The 19,066-nt window shown below is 51.0% G+C and overlaps 1 protein-coding gene across 2 annotated transcripts in view; it reads right to left on the bottom strand.

The window, feature by feature from the left end:
* The window catches only part of BCAS4 (breast carcinoma amplified sequence 4), a gene marked incomplete at its 5' end in the record, with an annotated part of 60,227 nt that overhangs the window by 34,131 nt on the left and 7,030 nt on the right, over positions 1 to 19,066 (bottom strand). For both annotated transcript variants that reach the window (XM_082671004.1, XM_082671005.1), the window contains 2 exons: positions 798 to 899; positions 10,011 to 10,082. In XM_082671004.1, the coding sequence (XP_082527130.1) occupies positions 798 to 899; positions 10,011 to 10,082 (174 nt within the window). The remainder of the gene's footprint in view (positions 1 to 797; positions 900 to 10,010; positions 10,083 to 19,066) is intronic.

Raw genomic sequence — 19,066 nt, 5'->3', positions numbered from 1 at the left:
TCCCGGTCCTTCACTGTGCAAGAAGCCAGGCGCCCAAGCCAAGGGCCCCAGTTTGAGTAAGAGCTTGGGCTCCAGAGGATGTGAGCTGCAGTCCCAGCTTCACAGAATTAGCTGTGTGACCCCAGAGAAGTGGCTTACCCTCTCAGAGCTCGTGTTCCTCCTCTAGGAGACGGGACGGTGAGGATACTGACGTTGCAGTGCAGCCAAGAGGAAATGAGATACCATGCACCTTAGCCTGGTGCCCACACAGGTAAAGGGCGGGTGAAATAAGTCAGCAGTGAGGCAATAGGGCATGGTGTGGATTGTGGTGAAATGCAGAACACATGTCTCGTCTGAGGGGCGGCTGCCACCAGCTCTACCAGAACATAGCCTAGGGGTTGGAGATGTTCTATTTCTCAGTTTGGGTCATCTTCACCTGGGAGTTTATATGTGTAAAAATTCACTGAATTGTACACTCACTATGTGTGCGCTTTATGTATTTATACCTTAAAAAATAAACAGAATAAAGTATTTAAAGAGAGGTGGGTCTAGGGTTATGAAAGCTTCTGAATTTCCAAAAGCAGCTGAAGATTCAGATTTTTGTATAAAGTACCCTGATTTTTAAATGGGTACTTTATATAAGTTCATATTTGTCATATTTTAGAGACACTGTGTAGGCCCCGTTTTGGCTACCACCCCACTCCACTGGGTCTAAGGCCTGACACGATCAAGGCCAGATCAGCATCTTGGAAGAGACAACGAAAGAGCCAGAACAAGCCCGTGGAGCTCACAAAGGAAGCTCATTGCCCTGGACTCACCTCCAGCTGGTCCACTTTGGCGTAGATGCCACGTATTTCCATCACCTTGGCCTTAAGGAGGGGGATGTTTTCCTCCAAGATCTGTGAGGTATCGCTCCTGATCTGCAGGGAACAAGACAGCTCATCAGGCTCTCTGGCCCAGCCCCGCGTCCTCCTGCTGCCCTGGGGGCGGCCAGGCTCTTCAGAGACCTCGCTGATGGCCGAGACACCGAATGCCATCCTGCCCAGGGACAGGCCCAGGAACGACCCATAGTCCCGGGTGGGGACCAACCTCACTGCCTCTCGGCACCCAGACCCAACCAGGTATTCTTTACTGAACTGCAAATTAATTGTTCCCCCTGACCAAACACCCAACACCACCAGCTCCAAACTAAATACCTTTATACTGTAAACCAGTGAACTGGACCAAATGGAAAGAATCAAAATCTCTTCTCTAAACTGAAGTCGAGGTAAATCAAGTTTTTGTTACACTGGAACTAATAATGTCAATGAGAAGAGTTAACAATAATCATTAACATTAATGACGAGTCTCGTCATCACGCTGCTTCCTACACGCAGCCACTGTGCTAAGCATTTCCTGCGCATCATGCATCTCATTTAATTCCAAGATTCTTCTGCTTGGAAGGACCCCAAAAGCGACTGAGAACTTTGGGAAGCCACATCTTTCCCTTGATCACTGAGATCGGACACTTAAGCCTCCGTTTTCCTGCAGAGCCAAAAGTGCCAAGCCTAACCCTTAAGTGTGTGTGTGTGTATGAGAGACAGAGAGATTCCATTTCCATGTTACCATGTCCTGACCACACAGAGAGGCAGAATACATACCACTCTCAGATTCTAGGGAGCATGTGGATCCCCTGGAGGGAAGCCTGTTAATGCTGACTTGAAGGCTCCTCCAAGTCTGGTCTAGCTTGCGTGGGGGTGGCGGGCAATCTGTTTTCTGCCAAGCTCCAAGGCTGTGCTGGAGTGGCGGTCCGGGGACAGTCAGAGAAACACCAGTGGGCTACTAGGACTCAGACTGGAGTTTGAATTCAGCTCTACCCACCATGAGCTGTGTGACCTCGGGCAAGTCACTGCACCTCTCGGAGCCCTCCTTTGCTTGTCTGGACAGGGAAGCAATCAAGACAGTCCTTGCTTCCTTGGAATGTAGTGAGGATAGAACGTTTAGCAGGCTGTTTGGCATGGCGTGTGCGGGAAGCTTCTGACACGGTCCTCAACAAGCCCCACCTCCTGGTGTTCATGTTTTTGTGTGATCCCCTCCCCGAGACCATTGCCTGGATCTAGAGACTGGCTCCTAATGAAGAGGAGTCAGCCAACGTGAGACATGGCCCTCCTGAGACTAGAAGACTGTCACTCCATCTTGCTGGCGGTCTCTCCCACCGCCTGGTTCATGCATGCTTCCCCCCACCCCCTCTTCCTTCTCACTTGTCCTCTCCTGCCAGCTGTGAAGAAGCAAGTTGCCGTGATGGAGCAGCCCGCCTCTGGCCAAGGGCCAGTGAGGAACTGAGGGCCTCAGTTCAATGATCATGAGGAGCTGGATCCTGCCCAGAAACACTGACTTTGCCTGGAGGCAATCCTGCCGCAGTCGAGCCCTGAGGTGACAACAGTCCTGGCCAACATCTCGATGGCAGCCTGTGAGAGACCCTGACCTACAGGACCCAGCTAGGCTGTACCAGAGTCCTGACCCACAGACACTAGCACATAATCAAGATCATTGCTTAAGTCACTAAGTATGGCGGGGTGGGGGGGGAATTTGTTATGCGGCAATAGCTAACTAATACAAGGTGACAACTCAGCAAAAAATTTTAATTTTAAAAATGTTTTTGAAAACTATACCCATTTTCCCTCCTCTTTCTGCCTAAGTATATGAGACCTCTGGTTCTCCTGCCATTCCGCTCCCATCACTGTTCAGGATGACACTTCCCTCCTTGCCCTGGGTAGCCATTCCATCACCTGCATGTCTAAAACCAAACCCTTCCTTCCTGGTCCCCCTCCTCTGGTCAGGGCACTGCCATCTCCCTGGACACCTGGCTCCAAGCCCACTGTCCTGAGGCACACTCCTTTCCCATGCCCTGACCCCCTGGGGCCAAAAAGCAGCCCCAAGAGGGTGGCATCTGGCACCAGGCTGTCTGGCCTCAGTCTCTGCCCTGACCTCTCTGTGCCTCGGTTTCCTCATCTGTAAAGTGGGGATCAGACTAGTGCTTCTCTCGAAAGGATGCTTTAGGGATTATACAAGATCGTCCATGTCTGCATGTGGCCCACATATGTGGCTCATTTGGCCCACAAAGTGTTTTCGTGTTTAAATTTGACTTAATTTCCAACTTTAAAACTCAAGTGGGGCTCCGAGGAGAAATGGCTGATTCTAGGGTTGGGGCAGGGAACATATAAAAGCCTGGAGCATCTCATAGTGCCAGAAAGTAAGAAAGTGTTAAAAAAAGAAAAGAAAAGAAAAGAAAAGAAGGATGGGGCAGGTCAAAGGAACACAAAAGCCAACCTGAAAGAGCCACATGGCCCAAACTGGGACAATTTGAGCAACAAAATAATGTAACATTGGACGATATCCCCAACTATAAGATAAATACACACGAATGTGACAGGAACAAGGCACTGAACGGGTCGCAGAAAGGGGGATGTGGTGATGCTACTGTGGAGCCAGGCCACCAGCCCAGTGATGCCGTGTGGGTGTCACGTGCCCCTGATGTGATGTGATGAGAAGGCGCCTCAGCTCTGGGGATTCTCTCCAGAAACTCACAACGCCGTCTAAGCACAAGAAAACATCAGACAAACCCAAACTGAGGGGCCTTCTACAAAATACCAAATACCCCTCACAGCTGCCAAAGTCATGGAAAGTCAGGAAAGAATGAAACTGTCACGGACTAAAGGGGCCTAAGGAGACCTGACAATTTAAGGCAATGTGGTGTCTGCTGGATCCTGGAACAGGAGGAGGACATTAACGGGAAGCTGGGGAATCACAACCAAGTGTGGCGTTCAGTGAGTAGCCAAGGATCTGTGCTGGTTCCTTGGTTTTGACAAAGGTACGAAGGTGAGGTTAACAGCGGGGGAAACTAGATGAGGGCTGTGTGGGAACTCTTTGCAATTTTTCTGTAAATCTAAAACTATTCCAAAATAAAATACATAGATATGGCTTTAAAATATTCAACAGATTAAGTGCGGATTTATAACTTCTCTTAAAAGTCAGCAGCTTTGGCGACACTGGGCCCGTCTCCCCAGGCACCGCAGGCTAGGCTGGGTAGCAACTGCTCCCTCCCAATGGCACGCGCGCTCCCAGTTTCTGCAGTGGCCACCCATCCCTAGCGCCTCGCCCCAAGCCCCTGACTCCCTCCATATCCTGCCTGGCTCCTGCAGGCGCCTGCAGTTGTTAGCTGGGATAGGGAAAAGGGCTCGATATCCTCCCTTGTTTCCCCCAGGCCAAATTTCTAGAGAGAAGCCCATCCCTCAACAAGGCTAAACTCGGGAGAAATTGCCATGATGCGATGAAGAACAGAAACTCATGACAAGGTCAGAGCACAGGGAATCAAAGGCAGATCTTTTCTTTCTGTTAATTTCTAAAGAAACAAGCAGCGGAGCACAAGTGAGAATCAGGAGGGACTGGTCTCAGCAACCCACGGGGGTGAAGGGAACGCGGCGGAGATGAGATTCTGGAACTCTGCCCGCCTCGCCTCAGATCCTCAGGAACTGGAGGGCCAGAGGGTCTGCGGGCCGAGCAGGAAGGCCCCTCTCTGCAGAGGCTCCTCCCCTGGCTGAGACTCAGGGCAGAGCGAACTCTCTACGCCTGCCCAGAAGGCAGCCTGCAGGTCCTTGGGGGGAAAGTAGAGGGTAGTCCTTGGAGTCTGAAACACCCCCAAACCTTCCTCTTGGCTCCCCCAAGAGCTGGGAACCGAGAGACAAAAACCAGGGTATTTAACATGGGCTGGGGGCGGGCAGGGTACCAACACCCAGGAGCGTTCATCACGTGCTGGGAACAGACCCTGTGGTACAGGAATTGCTTTCTCTTCAACCTTGATTTATAGGTGATGAAACTGAGAAAAACTAAATGAGCTGGGCAAGGTTGCAAACCTACAAAGTGGGAGATGGAGGATGCTAATCCAGGTGGGTCTGAGGCCACCTCCTAACACCAGAGGTCTGCAGACGTGTTCTATCAGGCTCACGCAGAACCAGCCTGAAAAACCGAAAGTACCACCAAGCGAGGTGCCAAGATCTAAAATTAAGGATATTTCCCTTAGAAACCCAGATCTCTGGCTTCTTGTGAGAAATCAGAAGACCCGGCCACACTGACATGCCACATGTTCCACCTGGCAACAATCAGCGGGCGCTGGGTGACAACAGCCCGCTTTGGTTCACCAGAGTCTCCACCACTACCTACAGTCTCCCCAGCACGGCGTCCGTGGCCACCCCATGCCCTGTTCATCTTACAGGGGAGTGGAAGGAAAGGGACACATTTCTCTTCTCACACCCATCCCACCTCACGTCATCACATCACAGGCATGCGCGTTCACGCTTATGCATACTTCTCAGAAGAACAAAGATGTCAGGGAAGAAGCAGTGCTTTTTGAGCCTCTAATGGGATGAAACTCCAGCCAGGTCTATGGGCCGGGGGGGCCTGGCGGACCCTTCCCCAGCCTGTCCTCCCAGCTCCCCGGAGCTGGCCTCCGGAGCCCAGAAGCCTGGGTAGTGGATGCAGGGGGTTATCACAGAGCAAACATGGCTCTCCAGGATGATGCAAGGCCCAGGAGGAAGAGCCAGACGCACTTGACCTAAGAACGCACACCAACGCCAAATGCAACTGCTGGGCAGAGGCCAACAGGAAATGTTCTCCATTTATGTGAGAGATGGGAGAGTCGCTCCCTGCCAGAAGGTGGGCCCAAGGCTACTAGGGTTTCCGAGGGCCCAGACAAGCTGCCCAAAGCCCCAAGGGCACTGAGCTGAAAGGCCTCACAAATCCAGTCTCTGTGGATAAACTCGTCTGCGTCACGGCCCTCTGGTGCTTTAATATTGATGACGATGATGACCTCAGTAGCTACTATTTATGGGTCACTTAACACACAGCAGGCACCATGCTAAGCAATTACTTTTGATTGAGTGTAAATGACATACGGTGAAGAGCCCAGGCCTTAGCGGACAGCTCGATGAATCGGTATGTGCGTTTACATCTGTGGAACCACCACCCAGACCAATGCATGGAACATCCCCTCACCCCATAAAGCTCCTTCTGGCGTCCTCCCCGTCACGACCACCCTCCCAAGGCTAACCTCTACCTGACTTCCGTCCCATGGACTGGTTTTGCCTGGGTGTGAACTTCATATGGTGGAGCCTCACACAGGAAGCACTCGTGTGTCTGGCTTCTGTCCCTCAACAGCACATTCGTGAGAATCACCCACGTTGCCGTGTACGGCAGGTCGTTCTTTTCCACTGCTGTGCGTTCCAGTGTATGAATAAACAACTGTTTATTTACCCATTTCCACTGCCCACAGACACCGGGGTTGCCTGCAGTTTGGGGCATGATGAACAAAGCCGCTATGAACATTTGTGTGCGAGTGTCTGCTCCACACGGCTGTCCCTTTGTGCGTTTCCACCAGCCAGTGAAGGAGAGTTTCAGCTGTCCCGCATCCTCGTCCACACTTGCTAATGTCTGTCTTTTTCCTTTTGGCCGTTCTACTGGATGTAAAGGCACATCCCTGCCTTGTCTTTTCCTCGCGATCACTCTTTGGAGATAGGTACCATTTGCAGTGGATGACTGATGGCCACAAGTTCTGCAGAGGGGTCTATGTCCTTTCCCCTTGGATCCGGTGGGCCATGTGGCTGCTCTGACCAATAAGATACGACAGAAGTGACACTGTGCTAATTGCCATACCTAAGTCTCCAGAGGCTTCTACTTCCCATCTGTTGGAGCGCTGGCTCTGGGAGGCCAGACGGCCACGAGGAGAGGCCGCATGGAGGAGAGTGATGCCAACTGGTCCCCAGCCAGCCAGCCCTCCCAGCCCAGACATCAGACAAGTGAGGGAAGCAGCCACCCTGGATGTCCCCAGCCCGGTAGGTGCCACGGAGCTCGGATGAGCTGTACTCTGTGCCCCGTCCCGGCCCACATAATAAACTGGTGGTTGTTTCACCCCACTAAGTGTTGGGGTAGTTTGATGCTGCAGTAGATAATCAAAGCCACCACCTCCATTTTACAGAGGAGAAAATAAAGGTACAGAAAGGTGATATGCTGTGCCCAAGGCCCCACTGGGAAGAGTCAGAGCTTGAAGTGATGGCAAGAGGCGTTATATCTAAGGTTAGAACAGGTCATGAGCACATGGTGTGAATGCTGGTCACTTAGAGTGATCCGGGACAGACTGGCAGAGGACTTAATACATCAGACAGGAAGGTGGACTCTCACTCCTAACAGCCTGATTTTATCAGAAAGAAACCATTTCTCTCTGGACTGTGCACCAGGGAGCCCGGCCGTTCTGGGACCTCTAACTTGATCAGTGTTTCCAAAGGCCAAAGCAGGGCCCTGGGGACAGTGGTCCATGGTGTGACATCACCTGCCTCCCAGAGGTCCCCACTCATCCCTGGCTTGGATCAAAAGAGAAAAGGAGGTCCCAAGCCAGGGCTGATAGCTGGACAGCTCTCTCTCTGTACCATGGAGCCCATGACACCTGGGCACAGACACACTAGGTAAGCTAAGCACCAGCTGTGGGGGCCAAGAGGGTTTCTATAATCGAAACGGCATCAGCACAGAGCCTCACTGTAGGGACTGCGAACACAAAACACCTCCATGGGCCACAAAAGCATCGTACCAGGCGCATTCTATTATTAATGTAGACATGCTCATTTGCATATAAACACACTGAAATAGTCTTCACTTCCCGGGAAGTGCAATCTCTTCCATTTCTTAAAAACATGGGACTCTCTCGGTCTGGTGGATATCTGCCTGCTTTCAGTAGGGCCCGAAGTACAGAGAAATGTTCTCTCCCATAAAACACACGCACACAGCACAGGACGGATGCACCTGGCAGGTGGCCGGGGGAGTCAAGGAGGCTCCCATGGGGAGCAGTGGGGACGGTGACAAGCAGGAGAGCACGTGTGCTCTCCACAAGGGTGGCCACTGTCCAGCTCTGGCTGATGCTTGCCAGGTGAGAACAAGCACGCATGGGGCAGGGGGTGGCGGGAAGGACAGATCTTTGCTTTTCCAAGAGAAGCCGGGAATCCATATTTTTTTGCATGACATTCTATAAATGTCAGCAGCTCACTCCTCCTTCTTTTTTCTTCCCAGAGACATCCAACATGTCTGCAGACAGGATTGGGCCCATGGGTCATCTTGTGACCTCTGTATTTAAAATCTTTGCATATATGCATCTCTAGGCTTTGAGTTTGGAGAGGATCTTCTCGACGCTGCATACAATCTTGCACCTCCGCAGACTTCCCACAACAGGAAGCCTTGAAGTTTTTAAGGCAAGTAAGGCCTGGCCCCTCGCTGTCTATCCAAGCTGACTTCTGCCCAAAGTTCTCTTTGAGGGTAGTTGGTGGATCTCCCTTCATGGGAGGAGGATGCACTGGGATTTGAGAACAAAACTGTCCCAGGATCGCCGTCCCCACCATCTTCCCAATGCCCCACTGTGTGGGCCCACACTGCCCCTATGTGCCCAGCATGCCACCCCCAAGGGCCGGTCCCTCTGCCTGAATGCCCGCCTCCCCAGCAATTGAATTCTTCCTGTTCCTCTTTCAAACCCCAAATTAATCACCACCTGTTCTGCAAAGACTTCCTGATTTCCCAGGCAGAATTTAACACCTCTTCGTTTTTTTAAAAAAAAGCAAACTGAGTCTTGGGATTATGTGCCCAGTTCCTTCTAGAACCTCTTTTCCTTTTCAAAACCTCTGCAGCCTCGCTTTGCACCTGGAACACACCTCCAGGCCAGTGCTTCAACCCTGGAGGACAGCGGCTGGGACACAGATCGGGTTTGGGGGATCGGGGGCTGTTGCGGATGGGAGGGGAGGGTGGATGGATGCGGACGGGAGGGTGGATGGAGACAGATCTGTCTCTCTTTGCATCCTCAGGCTCACCAAGGGACCAGTCAGAGAAGGTGCCCAATGTTCGGTGATGAAGAAAGGACCATTCAGGGCGTTCAAAGCCAGTCTCGTTACCCAGCTCCCACCTGGACCCACATCTGAACTAAAAAATTGGCTCTCAAGAGAAAAACACAGATAGGTCCTTGTGGGAATGTTTGTGTCTTGTTCACTGCAGTGTCCCCAGGGGCTGGCACAGGCAGGCGCTCAGATGTCTGTTGAACGTATGGGGATAAAGTCGTACCCATCGTGGCAGGTTGCTCTGAGGTGGAATGGGAGGATACAGGGAGCACGCTCTGTATGGAGTGTGGCACAAAGTAGATGTTCAACAAACGCTACTCCCTGGGGCGCTCACCAGCGTCTCTCCAGACGCTTGGTACACATCTGCCCGGCTGGGCCCAGCTGGGCTTCCTGTGCTCCGGGGGAGAGGCAGGCCTGGTCCCCAAATGGAGCTCCACCCTTTGGGCCTCCAGGCCGAAGCCACGAACCCTGGCTGCTGGTGTGCCTTTAATAACCTTGGGAACTTCCAGAACATTCTATCAGCGCTCCTCAGGGCCCCACAGCTGTCCAGCAACCATCCTGGAGACACAAGGAGGAGTGGGACCTTGCCTTCCTGGCCTAGGGCATCATCTTCCACGGTCCTCCCCACCCCGCCAGGAGGAGCCGCTCCCACCAAGCAGGGTGGGAGGCAACAGTGGAGGGACCAAAGGGCTGAGGAGGGCGCTCGATGCCGCAGCCCGCCAGGGCCAGGACCCGGCCAGGAGGCTCCTCCTAGGCCTCCCAGGCCTGAAGCCATTTCCTGGCTGTCTCCACGTCTGCCTGGCGAACTGTGCAGAGCAAGGAAAGTTAAATATAGTCTTAGCGTCCCCGCCGACCGGCTCCCCGCATCGGGCCCGAGAGTGCCACCTGGTGGCCCACTCCCGCCTCCTCGGTGGAATGAAGGCATCTCCGGGGAAGGGCGTTATCAAGATGGCCGCCTCAGGGAACCTCGTGTGGACAGAGGGAGAGGGTGTGAGCTGCCCCCACGCCGCTGCCCACGCCTCCCGCTGGCTAAGCCGCCACGCCACCGAGGTGGCTCCCCAGGGAAGCCCAGGAAGGCCCTGAAGTCTGGGCTGGGCCTGCACCCACGGCTCCCAGGCGGGCACTCACCATGTCAGCCAGGCTGCAAAACTCTTCCAGCCTGAGGAGCAAGCCCTCGACGGTCTCCTCCACCTCCGCTGCCTGAAGAGAGACAAGATCCTGGAGATTAGCAAGTGGTTTCCAGGGAGACAAACGCCCTTCATTGTCTTTCTTCTTTTTTAAAGCAAACTAAATCTTAGGATTATCTGCCCAGTTCCCTCCAGACCTACTTTGCCTTTTCAGAACCTCTCCTGGCCTCATTTGAAATCGGGATGTGCCCGCCTCAGTCTTGATAACCGTGGGCACGTCTGTTTAACCTCTCTGGTTCAAGCCACCGTGGACCATCCACTCAACGCATCTCTCAAAAGAGACGAGATAAATAAATACTAACAGGAGATAACAAAGCGACCCTCATCACCCCCATTGTTTAGATGAGGAAACTGAGGCTCAGAGAAGTAAGGGAACCTGCTCAAGGTCACAGAGCTAACAAGCACTGGGGCCCAGACTCTCCTGTAGGTTTGAGTCCCCAGCCTCAAAGCCTGCTCTTATCAACACTGAAAAATGCCTCTTCAGACAGACCACAGGGAGCAAAGTCAACTGCAGGAGATAGAATACAAAACTACCCTTGTGACACGTGTCTGCTTCAACAGAGAAAGGCCTGGGATGATACTGCCAAACTGTAATAGTTAGGGGATATACTTACACTAAGAAAGTATTTGTTGTTTATCTGAAATTCATATGTGACTGGGGGTCCCGTAGTTTATCTGGAAACCCTATCGATAGTGCTTACTTAGCCCTGGGGAGTAGGAACTGGGGAATGAGGTCTGACACTGACACAGGAGCCCTCAATGTCTTATGTTGCGTGAAAGGTCCAAACCTCGGAAGTATCAAGGCCAGGCGGTAAGGTAGAGGAACACAAAGCGGGCCACCGGGGCTTGGGGTGAAATGAGAGTCACTCTGCCTACTTCTGCAGCAGCCAGCCACTGGCAGCCATCAGCAAACACAAGGCCAGCATCGCCAGAACCTTCCATTTTCAAGAGAAGCCAGAAATTCTAACTTTATGGGAAATGTCCCAATTTTTAAGTAGTGGCACAAATTCAAAAAAAAAATTTTAACGCTCCATGGGCCAACCAAAATAGAACATGAAGGGTCTCCCTGCTTTACTCACTTGTGTAAAAATTAGTCTGAACCCTTTTTCCCCTCGAGCATGTACTATTTTCATGATTTATAAAATACCTGTTATTTTTTTTTTCTAATTACCAGCATCTAGGAAGGAAGTTCAGCTGGAACGTGAACCGCTTTCTCTGGCTTACCAGGCCAAATTGTTCTGCTCCAGGGAGGTGTTCCCAGACATTTCTGGGCAGGCCTGGCACCTGCCCCCCTCACCTGAAGGCTGCCCTTACTGGCCACTTGTCCCCGGAGAAATATTTATACAGTGCAGGAGCCGCCTGCCGCCTGGGCTGTCAATACCACAACCAAATAAACGGTTGCACAAAAAAACATCTTTCCGGCTGGAGTATAAATAGTACCGAGCTGCAATTTTAAACTCTGCAACCTTCATCTCACAGCTGGGACTATTTCTGTGCCTGACTGGGGGAGGCTTGACAGGGGAAGGGGACTGCAGTGGAGGGAGGACAGGAAGTCCGCCTCCCACCCCCCAAAAAGTAAAAGCATGGTAAAAAAAAAAAAAAAAAGTGTCCTTAATGCACTAAGGGAGAAAGAAGGAGCTGAGAGGCCACTGAGGTGGAAGGGGGAAGGTTGGTGGTTCCTTCTGATGCAGAGGAAAGCGAGAGAGACGGGAGGGGGCACAGATGCATGAGGGAGCACAGTGCAGACAACCTACGCCCCAGTCCAAAGATGCCTGGGAAGACTAAACCTGCCAGAGGGACATGAAGGACCACGCCCCAGCTGGCTGGTCGGCCTCCTTCCCAAGACACACTGCAGCTCTTTGCTCATAGGAAGAGCCTCTCGACCTCTCCTAGCGTGTTCACAAAGGAAGTTAGTCAGTCCTGAGTTCGAGCCCCATCTTTCTCTTTTGCCAGCTGTATGACCTTAGCCCGGGGGCTTAACTTGAGCATCTGGGCTGGCTCACCTGTGACAGGAAGTGCCGCATCCATTTGGCAGGATTTTAGGCTAACCTCACATAATAGACACGGCTAAGCCATTTAACGGGGCGCAGGCACACAGCAGGCACATATAAACGGTTGCTCTGTGGATCTCTCTCACTAGATAATAGAAACAAGGGCTAATCACCATATGTGGATTATCTCATTTGCTTCTCAGGAGAACTCTATACTGTAGGTGCCATAATTTCCCCCTTTCTATGGATCGAGAAACAGAGGATCAGAGAGTTTAAGTCACTTGTTCAAAGTCACACAGCTAATAGACACTGAAGTGAAAATTTCACCTCTCTGACTTCAGAAGTTTGTCACCACCAAGGCGCTCTCTGGGGAGGGGGAAAGTGTGCCCACTTTACTGCTGCCTGTCAACTATGGTCTCCCCACCACCCCCACCTCCTGGTGCCTAGGGCGGTGGCCCAAAGCAGCAGGGAGGGAGCGAAGAGAGCATTTGCTGACTGCTTGGTCAGTTAAGGGAAGGACAAGTCCCAAGGCATTCCCAACCAGCAGAAAGGATTAGCTACCCCACCGCGCCCACAGATCATTCACGGGACAATTTTCTCTCACGGTAATTCCCTAAGTGGCCTCAGAAACAAGAGTCCTGCAGGCTGCAGCCCACATGCCTTTTTAACCAGCCCATAAGCAAAATGAATGCCCTCCCCATCCTTTGCAACCCCCGGGCAGAAATTGTCCCACTCCGAGGGAAGGGAAGCAAATGGCTCGCTTTAAGCGACATTCAGGGCGTGGTCAGTGGGGATGGCAGGCAGGCATCTTTTTAACACGCGTGAATCATGGTATCCACCGCCTTCTTCCACATCTCCTGCTCAAAGTGCCAATCCCAGCTTCCCAGCTGGGCGTGTCAAAAGCCGAAAAGGGGCTGGCTCTGCCTACCAGCAACTGGCACAAGGAAACACAAAATGATCCTCCACCACCCGTGGTCTTCTCCATCTCCACAAAGGGAAACTTCATCTTCCAGGTTCTCAGGCCAAACACATGGGAGGATCCTGGACTCGTCTTTCCTTCCCACCCCCAACCCCATCCAACCTTTATGCAAACTCTCTCAGTTCTGCCTTCAGAATATATCCCAGATCCAACCACTTCTCTCCACCACTCTGGCGCAAGGCAGTGCCTTCCCTCGCTGGGGCCACTGCAGTAGCCTGTTACTCACTGGTCCCCTGCTTCCTCTTTTGCTCCCCTTCAATCTACTCTTCAGAGACTCTGTTAAAACCAAAGCCCTCCTCAGCTCAAAATCTTCCACCGTACCACGTCACAGCCACTAGAATGGCTACGATCACAAAAACGGCAAGTGACAAAAGCTGGTGATGACGTGGAGCAACTGGAACCCTCATCCACTGCGGGTGGGAATGTGAACTTGCGCGGCTGCTTTGGAAACCAGCCTGGTTTGGAAACCAATCTCAAAAGGTTAAACATAGAGTTACCCTTTTGGATACAGCAATGTATCCAAAAGAACTGAAAACAGAGGTTCGTACAAAAACACTTGTACATTATTCATAATAGCCAAAAAAGTAGAAATAACTCAATGTCCATCAACTGCTGAATGGACAAACAACATATGGCATGTACATGTGATGGAATATTATTTGGCCATAAAAAAGAATGGAGTCCTAATATGTGCTACACCATGGATAATCCTTGAAAATATATGCTAAGTGAAAGAAGCCACAAATTACATGATTCCTTTTATGTGACATGTCCAGAAGAGGCAAATCCACAGAGACAGAAAGTGTCTTGGTAGTTGTCTCCCCCATGGAATGGGGGGAGGGGGAGTAGGGAATAACCGCTGATGGTTACGGGATTTCTTTTTTGGGTGATGGAAATGTTCTGGAATTAGGTTGTGGTGATATCTGAACAACATCAAGAATATACTAAAAATCACTTAACTTTATACTTTAAAATGGTAAATTTTATGTTATATGGATTATGTTAATTAAAAAAAAAAGTCCTCCCCCATCTTCCATCTCAATCAGTAAATGCCTACTGGAGGCCTCCCCAGCAACCACACCAACCATGTCCTCACCCCAGGGCCTTTGCACCTGCTGTTCCCTTCACTGGTAAAGCTCATCTCATACTTCCTTCTAGCCTTTGCTCATATGACTCTCCTTAGTGAGGCCTTCCCTGACCCTGTAGCTTCCCTACCACGCCACATCCTGCCCCAATTTATTTCTCTCTTTAGCCTTTATCACCACATAACTTACTATATATTTTACTTGTTTCCTGTCATCTTCCCCCAACAGAATGAAAGCTCCTGGTGAACAAGGGTTTTCTTTTCTTTTCTTTACCTTTGTGTTCCCAGGGCCTAGACTAATGCCTGGCACATAGTAGGTACCTGTGTTTCCTAAGACGGCCTTCCAACTCTCTCCCATCCCACGTATCTTTTTGCAATAGGACCTTGCCACTCTGCCCGTGAAGAGGTAGGATCATTCCTTTCCACCCGAATCTAGTCTGTGACTTGCTTTGACCAGTAAAATGTGGTGGAAGCAACGCTCTGTGACTTCCGAGTCTAGAGACCTTGCAGCTTCTGATTCACCCTCTTGGAAGACAACAGCAGGCAAGTTTGCTGAAAAGGCCACAGGGCGGAAAAGATCCTGGAGAATGAGAGGTCGTGCAAGAAAACTGAGGTGCCCCGGCTGGAGCACCAACTGCCCAACACATGAGTGAGGCCATGTTGGACCTTCCACTGTCACCAACCCTCCAGCTGAACGCAGCCTCATGAGGCAGCCCAGCCGACACCACGGGAGCACGACGGCGCAGAGGAGCTCCGCCAACCTGCAAAATCAGGCACTATAAAATGGGGGTCGTTTTTAAACACTAAGGTTGGGAGTGGTTTGTTACCTGGCAATTGGTAACCAATACAGTGCTCAACGAATATTTGTTGCAAAAAAGGAAGGAGGGAGGGAAGAGAAAAGAAAAGGGCCACGGGAAGGAGGAAGAAAAGTGCTCTCCTGGAAGAGCTGCAGCCTGAGGACAGCAGCCGCGATGGCGTCTTAGTCCCCATTTGCATTCATGCTGTGTGGTCTTAACTATACCTCTGACCATCTCTGTGCCTCGGTTTCCCCACTTGAAAGTGAAGGGGGGTGGGAATCCTCCGACTCTCTGTGTTTGGAGATGGAAGCTGAGGAGGGTCAAGTAAGTTCTTTCTCTAGGTTACTCTTGGTGAGATGCTCCACCCATGCAGGAGACGGCTGTGACCCCACCAGGGTCTCCAAACTCAAAAAGACACAGAAGCCAGGCAGGAAATGAACACTAGGGAAGGGGGCCGCGCTTAAGTATGTTTTCTTCACATTGCTTATCTCAGTTTCCCACTTTTGACAGAGACGTTTTACTTTCCTCCGAGAAACACAGCAGCACCAGCAGGATAATAAATGGCAGCTGGGGCTTCCCTGGTGGCACAGTGGTTAAGAATCCACCTGCCAATGCAGGGGACACGGGTTCAAGCCCTGGTCCAGGAAGATCCCACACGCCACGGAGCAACTAAGCTTGTGCTCCACAACTACTGAGGCTGTGCTCTAGAGCCAACAAGCCACAACTACTGAGCTCGCATGCCACAACTAATGAAGCCTGCGCACCTAGAGCCTGTGCTCGCAACAGGAGAAGCCACCACAATGAGAAGCCCGCGCACCGCAACGAAGAGTAGCCCCCGCTCGACAAAACTAGAGAAAGCCCGCGTGCAGTAACTAAGACCTAATGCAGCCATAAATAAATAAATAAATGGCAGCTTACGCCATGCAGGGAGACAAGAGGGAGGGGTGGGGACTGTGGCAAATGGGAGGCCCCGTCTAAAGAGGACACCTGGGAACTTCCCTGGTGGTCCAGTGGTTAGGACTCTGCGCTTCCACTGCAGGGGGCACGGGTTCGATTCCTGGTCAGGGAACCAGATCCCACATGCACGCCGCAACTAAAAGATCCCGTGTGCCACATCTAAGACCTGGCGCAGCCAAAATAAATAAATAAATAACTATTTTAAAAAAATAGAACACTTAAAAAAAAAAAGACAAAAGGGTGATCTAGATATTTATGAAAGCTCTTCCAATTCGAAAATGTTCAAAACTAACCTAAAAAATTTAAAAACACTATGACGGCCAAACAAACCTGACTGTAGGCTGAACAGAGCCTTCAAACCTCTGACCGACTGGTGTCTTTAAAACGCAAACATCGGGCTTCCCTGGTGGCGCAGTGGTTGGGAATCCGCCTGCCAATGCAGGGGACATGGATTAGAGCTCTGGTCCTGGAAGATCCCATATGCCGTGGAGCAACTAAGCCCGTGTGCCACAACTACTGAGCCTGCGAGCCACAACTACTGAAGCCCGCGCGCCTAGAGCCCATGCTCCGCAACGAGAAGCCACTGCGATGAGAAGCACACGCGCCACAACGAAGAGTAGCCCCACTCGCCGCAACTAGAGAAAGCCCGCGCGCAGCAACAAAGACCCAACGCAGCCAAACATAAATAAATAAAATAAATTTAAAACAAAAACAGACAAACAAAAAACCACACAAACCCAAACATCTATGAAATGTCCAGAACAGGTAAATCTTTAGAGACAGAAAGTAGATTAGGGGTTCTTGGTGGAGGGAGAGCTCAGGGGGACAGGGTTTCTCTGGGGGGTAATGAAAATGTTCTAAAATTGATTGTGGTCGATCGTTGTGCAACTCTGTGAATAAACCAAAAGCCACTAAACTGTACATTTTAAATGGGTGGGTTGTATGTCATGTGAATTATATCACAATAATGCTGTTTACAGACACACACACACACACTCTCTCTCTCTCTCTCTCCCTCCCCCTCCCCCTCCCTCTCTCTCTCCCACCCCCGGAGAATCCTTCTAGAAACCACAAGGTCCACTCAGCCCAGGAACAAGGCCACTGAAGACCTGTAGCTTTTGCTGCAACATTTTTAAAGAAGCCAGACATTTGGATTTTTATGTGAAAACTCCCACTTTTTAAAAGTTGGCATCTACTTAGCATTTTAAAAAGCAGATCACCATGCCAGCCAGAGGATACCCACATGCAGCCAGTTCAGGGGCGGGTGTGGTGGTAGCTTTGCCTGACACCTGGCGCTATGGCCTGACCTTGCTCCTGCTTCCTCCAGCCGGGCTGGGCCAGGGCCCATGAGTACATGACGGGGGTGAAAATGAAACAGGCTCAAGGACTGTGAGGCCTGTCCACATTCAGGGCATGTAATTAGTAATGTCACCTCTTCTCCAAAAGCGCTCATGGTGGCCCCTTCAGATGACAGGGAAAGTAAAGGTCTTCAGAGGAAGCAGCCTCATCTCTGTGCACAGGATGAAAGGGCAGGATCAATGGCAGAAAGACCCTGGGAGCTGGGCAAGCCAAGAATGAAGGGCTGGAAAGAGCAAATGAAGGGATTCTCCAAATGGCCTTGCGCTGGAATCGCAAACTGAGAGGACCTGGCCCTTTAGATGATGATCCACTTCCCAAAGAGGGGACACAGGGACTCCCTCCTCCCAGGCCCCTACAGCAGCTCAAATAAGAGTTCCCATCCCCCAGAGGGACCCTTGACCTTGAGGTGTGAACGTCTAGAAGGGCTGACTACTCTATTCTACTCTCGCCTTGACCCTGACTTTTAAGAAGGTTAATTTGGCAACAGCAACCAAAATTTTATATGCATGTATCCTTGGACCCAGTAATTCCCCCACTAGGTATGTATCCTCCGGACATATATGCACAAATGCAAAATGATGTACGTACAGAGATACTCATTGCAACAGACTTTGTTTTGGGTTTTTTTTTTAGTTTTTATTTATTTTTGGCTGTGTTGGGTCTTCATTGCTGTGGGTGGGCTTTCTCTAGTTGTGGTGAGCAGGGGCTACTCTTCGTTGCGGTGCACGGGCTTCTCATTGTGGTGACTTCTCTTGTTGAGAAGCACAGGCTCTAGGTGTGCGGGCTTCAGTAGTTGCGGCACGTGGGCTCAGTAGCTGCGGCACGTGGGCTCAGTAGTTGCGGCACGTGGGCTTTAGAGCGCAGGCTCAGTAGTTGTGGCGCACGGGCTTAGTTGCTCCGTGGCATGTGGGATCTTCCCGGACCAGGACTCGAACCCATGTCCCCTGTATTGGCAGGTGGATTATTAACCACTGCGCCACCAGGGAAGCCTGCAACACTTTGTAACAGCTAAAGAATCCATGTAACCTAAATGTCCATCAGTAGAGGAACGGTTACCTAAATTATAATTCAGACAGACAATGAGATTCTGTTTAGCAGCTAAAAAATAATTGGCCAGCTCTCTGTGCACTCATATGGAAAGCTGTCTAAGACATAGTGAGTGAAAAAAGCACAATGCGGAAGGGGGAGGTGGCAGGTGGGGACGACAGGGGACACAGGCATGGCCTGCAGCGGCCTCTGTAGAGCAGCAGGGGCTGAGAACCGGGGGAGGCAGGGCCTCACTCAGCATTCCATGGTCACCGGGACCTTTGGATTTTGTAACATGTGCATATATTTTTTATTTTTAAAACAAACTTATTTTAAAACCAACTCCAATTCACTTAAAAGAACCACAGGCCAAATTTCCATCACACTTGCACCAAGGAAAAAATTCAGATCCCGAGATAGCTTAAGAGAACCGGGGGCTCGTGCTGACCGTGGATGCAGCAACTATGTTTTGCAAACCAAAAACTGGAATCTATGGTTGGTCTCACGTACACAGATACGGAAAGTTAACATTGGACTTCCAGGCTTACACGAGGTCGTGCTAGTGAGAGAAAATTCACCATCTTCTGCACAAGCGAAGGGCTGAAATCGCCCTCTTGCAAACACTGTGTGGAAATATTAATGTGTGTCACGTCCACCCTCCCACCTGTTCTGAGAGCCCTGAGGGCGGTGGGCCTCTCCTGCACTTTTGCTTTCCAGCTCCTGACATGGGGTCCGCACCTGGTACCTGCTCCATAAACAGCTATAGAATGACTAAGTGAATAATTGTAGCTAATGCACCAGATC

The sequence above is a fragment of the Grampus griseus genome (genome assembly GCF_964374135.1).
Source record: "Grampus griseus genome assembly, chromosome: 14".
In the NCBI taxonomy this organism is placed as follows: domain Eukaryota; kingdom Metazoa; phylum Chordata; class Mammalia; order Artiodactyla; family Delphinidae; genus Grampus; species Grampus griseus.
Note: the sequence above shows the minus strand (reverse complement) of the source record. Positions and strands in the feature narration are given on the sequence as shown.